Raw genomic sequence first — 5,000 nt, forward strand, 5'->3', positions numbered from 1 at the left:
TTTATTTTCATACTCCTCTCTCTCTCTACCTCTGTGGGGGGGGGGGGGGGGTTTCTATTAGAGAGGTTTTGGGGAGGCCTTAGCTGATTTGAGGCTCCGTGCTAGAGTTATGACATAGAAGAAATGCCTCTACATGCTAGCTTAAGTGCTAGCTCTCTGGTGGTGGCAGGCTTAGGAGATAGCAAGTAGGCTAATCCAGGCAGGGGTTTCAATGTGATTTAATTTGTGTGCCAGTGGGAGAGCCCCACACGCTGCTTCACACATGTTCCCTATCAGAGGCGCTCATGTAACGATGAGCCTGGGGGGTATTGTAATTCAGCCACATAAGAGACAACTGAGATACAAATGCAGAAAAACATAACACAGATAAGTATATTAACACGCAATAGAGTGTCTCATATTTATTGGGTTGCTTGGACGTTGCGTTGAAACATTGAAGATTGCGTTGTCTATCGTCATTTCTCTGGCATTCTCTGGGGAAGATTTCTTGAGGCAGTTTGGCACGTATACTTGAGTACTGACAGACTAAATGTAGGCCAATTCTGAATGTAGTGTATATAGTACTTCGCTATAGGAGTTTTGTGGGTCAAGAACTAAAAGCAATACGTCGAAATGTTCGAAGATAAGTTTTGAAATGTGCAGCAGTTTTGTCCATCAGAAGTCCATCTTTCGGCAATTTCGCCTTTCTTATGTTAATAATAGTTATACAACAGTTAGTTCCGACCAAGTAATTTGATTGGACAAGAGGCATTCCATGAGTTACGATATACAGTATAACAGCACTGGGACTTTTAACTATATGTATCACTCCGCCACACAGATGTTCTACTAAATGACCGTTAATTAGACTACATGTTTGTGTTCAGGTTACTAGGCAACAGTCCATTTGAAGTTCAGTTGCGGAACAATTTTTTGTTTATTTTTATGATTAAATAAACAAACAAATCATAATCTGTTGTCGCTTATTACTGTTAACTAATACATCGCGCTGTAGAACTGTTGTATAAAAGCAATATCACACTCAAGGTCGTGCTGTTATACTGAATATCAGCACGGCTGTGATTCGGTCGTAGGTACGATGCAGTACGCATCACAGTCGTGCTGATATTCAGTATAACACACTCCCTCTCATGTGATATTGCTTAAATGTTCTTTCTCAAACTCAAGGACACTGTACAGAAAACTAAAAAGGAGCAGGACAGAAAACAACAACAACAACAACAACAACAACAACAACAAGATAACAAACGAAAACAGAATAAAGATACGGAAGACAAAATTGTATTCAAAAAAGAAAGAAAAAGGCTAGGTGCTCAGGCAGCTATGGGGGATAGTGTTAGCCAGGAGCCATGCCATGCTGGAACAAGACGAGTCTGAACAGATGTGTCTTCAGTCTGGTCCTGAATGTATTCAGAGTATCAGAGCTGAGTGTGATGGTTAGATTTAGTTCGATTCAGAGTTATGGTTATGGAAAACAGAGTTTTCGGCTTTCGACAACTCGAAATATATAACTTAAAAAGTAGTTTTTTGTATTGAATATGTATACACAGACACTTACACATGCACACACACACACACACACACACACACACACACACACACACACACACACACACACACATGCACACACAAACACATGCACACAGAAAAAAACACACCCCTCTACTGTCTCAATGGCCTAAAGGCATCAGGAAATAGTGCTATCACACGCGCACGCGCACGCACACACACACACACACACACACACACACACACACATACACACATACACACAAACACATGCACACAGACTTTCAGTCAGCATACTTCACACTTCACGCTCAAATTTGATCGTCAGCATGAAAACCAATTTCTCCTCTTTTGGTAAACGGCTGATCATAGCCATGCCCTCTCCTGTGTTAGTCTGGACAGTATACAGTAGGTCTGCTGAGGGCCATTTTAGGCAGGAGGGTGTGTCTGTGTGTATGTGTGTATGTGGGGGGGGTGTGGGGGGGTAATCCTGCTCCATCTCCATCCCCTCTCTGGCTCAGGGGGAAGTGCTGCTAGCTGCATCTCTCCGCTGGACCGCAGCAGCACACTTTATCTAGGTTGCGGTGACATCTTCATCAAGCATTTGTCAATGTTGGAGGATTAGATTTATGAGCCTAGGATTTATGGTGGCGCTGCATTGATGTTAAATGGCCTGCCTGAATATCAGACTTTCACACACGCACACACACAGAGACACACACACAGAGACACACACAGAGACACACACAGAGACACACACAGAGACACACACACGCGCACACACTCACAGACACACACACTCACAGACACACACACACACACACACAGACACACACAAACATGGACCTTTTTCTCTTTGCCACGCCTCTCCACTTGTGCCTGTGAAATCATCACACACACACACACACACACACACACACACACACAGACACACACACAGACACACACACAGACACACACACGCACTGGCCATTGAATGAGTAGTTAATTGTGTGTCTGTCAGGAAAAAAATTTAACTGTTCTTTTAAACTGTATGAATTGATCCAGCTGGTGTTTGCTCAGGTCATGAATCACGCACAGTTATATAAATAATAGCAGCTCAGTTCATACCATTAGTATGGAAGTGCTTTCTCTTCATCTGCATACTCTAATTGCTCATTGTAAAAGCCATTCGTTGTGTAGCTCCTCGTGTGAAGAGAGATGTAGCCCATTGGACGCCTTGGGCAAAGTCTTCAGCAAAGATATGAGCACATTAACTTTTGAAAAAATGTCTCCCAACTGACATCAGTGCATGATTGAGTAGTTGAAAGTTCACACATTTCTCTGGTGTCAAAGTTGTTAACACAATCTGTATAAAAATAGAATAACCGTTGCGTTTTGTGAGAGTAATCAAGGAGTCATATACCCCCGGTGCAGTAAATGTTTAGTAGCATCCTGCCTGCATCGCGTTGGTGATTGGATGGACAGCTCAGAGTCACTGGGCCTTCGCCAAATGAAATGTCTGCCTGTCCCTCACCTTGACTTCACATAGAAAATCACTCACATCAATCACCCACGTAGTCAGTCACCACAGATGCCTATCACTCCTTGCTGACCCCTATCACGCGCACACGCACACACACACACACACGCACACACACACGCGCACGCACACACACCCACACACACACACATACACACACACACACACAAATAACGTATATGCACAAGACACACACACACACACACACACACACCCACACACATACACACACACACACACCCACACACACACACACACACATCACATTTCCCTGTCCTTCAGGGGCTTTATTTTCCCATCTCCTGTGGTGCCGAGGGGGCTGATCCGCCTGGCGCCACACGGATGCGTTCCATGATTCGGCGCTGTCACCCACGGCAGCAGAGCAGCAGAGCAGCATGCCGTCTCAGGCTCAGCTGAGGAGGGACTGTTTCTCGGAGTGGTTAGACTCTCAGATTGGAAAAAGGAGAGGAAAGACGTTCAGGCGTGTTTTTATCAATTGGTCAGTCACCTTGGGGTCTGTGTGTGTGTGTGTGTGTGTGTGTGTGTGTGTGTGGCCTTGCAGTACCGTACTCCCTCTCTGATAGTGTGATAGTGTTTAGAACACTAAAGAGGACCGTAGAGTGCTGTAGACTACCATAGAGATTCATAAACTACCATACAAGTACCATAGAATGACAGTGTTAGCCCCCAGCCTGTGTAATGGTTCATGTTAATATCTGCCTCCCCCCTGTACCTGTCTCTCTCTCTCTCTCTCTCTCTCTCTCTCGCTCCTCCATCTCTCCCTCCTCATCTCTCTCTCTCTCCCTCTCTCTATCTCCCTCCCTCTCCCTCTCTCTCTCCTCCCCCTCTCCCTCTCTCTTTTTCTCTCTCTTTCTCTCTCTCCCTCATCCTCTCCCTCTCCCTCTCTCTATCTCCCTCTCTCTCCCTCCTCTCCCTCTCTCTATCTCTATCTCCCTCTCTCTCCCTCCTCCTCCTCATCCTCTCCCTCCTCTCCCTCCTCCTCCTCCTCTCCCCTCTCTCTATCTCCCTCTCTCTCCCTCTACCTCTCCCTCTCTCTATCTCCCTCTCTCTCCCTTGACCTCTCCCTCTCTCTATCTCCCTCTCCCTCCTCCTCCTCCTCCCCGTCTCTATCTCTCTCTCTGTGCAGTGCGGGACCATAGACTACGGCTCCTATGTGAACCTGACAGAGAGGAACCTGCAGGATGCCCAGAAGTTCCTGCTGATGCACGAGGTGGTCCAGCCCGTGGCGCCCGTCCCTTACTTCATGGAGGACAACGTCCGCTTCTCCCACGTGGCTGTGGACGTGGTGCAGGGCAAGGACATGCTCTTCCACATCATCTACCTGGCCACCGGTAAGGGGTTTGTGTGTGGGTGTGTGTATGTGTGGGGTAGGGGGGGTGGGTTGGGGTGGTCATTGGGAGGTAGAGAGAGTGTGACTCCATACACGTGTAATAGAGGCCAGGAAGGTGATGAAGGCGTTGGATACTGCTCGATGCTGACGATATTCTGATGCAGTGAACCTAGTGAACCCTATGTTAGCACAGTGCATGGCCGCTCACACACACACACACACACACACACACACATGCATGCTTGCACAAACATGCGCTTGCACAAATACTGTACACACACACACACACACACACACACATGCATGCTTGCACAAACATACACTCGCACAAATACGGTACACCAGAACAAAAATGCACACACACACACACACACACACACACACATATTTGAACAAACACACGCACCCGCGCAATTACACACAATCCTTCACGGAGCACCATGAAATTGCAACCAGTCATCTGTTGAGGGGCAGAGTAATGCAAAACACCCCCACCAGTACAGTATGTAGTAGCACAGGGGAGAGGACAAGCATGGTTGAACCCTCACAAACAGTACAGTGCTAATACCATCATCATCTCTGTCTGTTTTAGTCTCACTGTTGTTTCAGGACCCCCCG

General features: G+C 46.7%; 1 protein-coding gene across 1 annotated transcript in view; it reads left to right on the forward strand.

The window, feature by feature from the left end:
- The window catches only part of sema5a (sema domain, seven thrombospondin repeats (type 1 and type 1-like), transmembrane domain (TM) and short cytoplasmic domain, (semaphorin) 5A), a gene marked incomplete at both ends in the record, with an annotated part of 94,538 nt that overhangs the window by 42,249 nt on the left and 47,289 nt on the right, over positions 1–5,000 (forward strand). Inside the window, one exon of the mRNA XM_080542732.1 lies at positions 4,179–4,383. Coding sequence (XP_080398858.1) covers positions 4,179–4,383 — 205 coding nt within the window. The remainder of the gene's footprint in view (positions 1–4,178; positions 4,384–5,000) is intronic.

Source organism: Nansenia antarctica (assembly GCF_963989245.1).
Source record: "Nansenia antarctica genome assembly, chromosome: 12".
In the NCBI taxonomy this organism is placed as follows: domain Eukaryota; kingdom Metazoa; phylum Chordata; class Actinopteri; order Argentiniformes; family Microstomatidae; genus Nansenia; species Nansenia antarctica.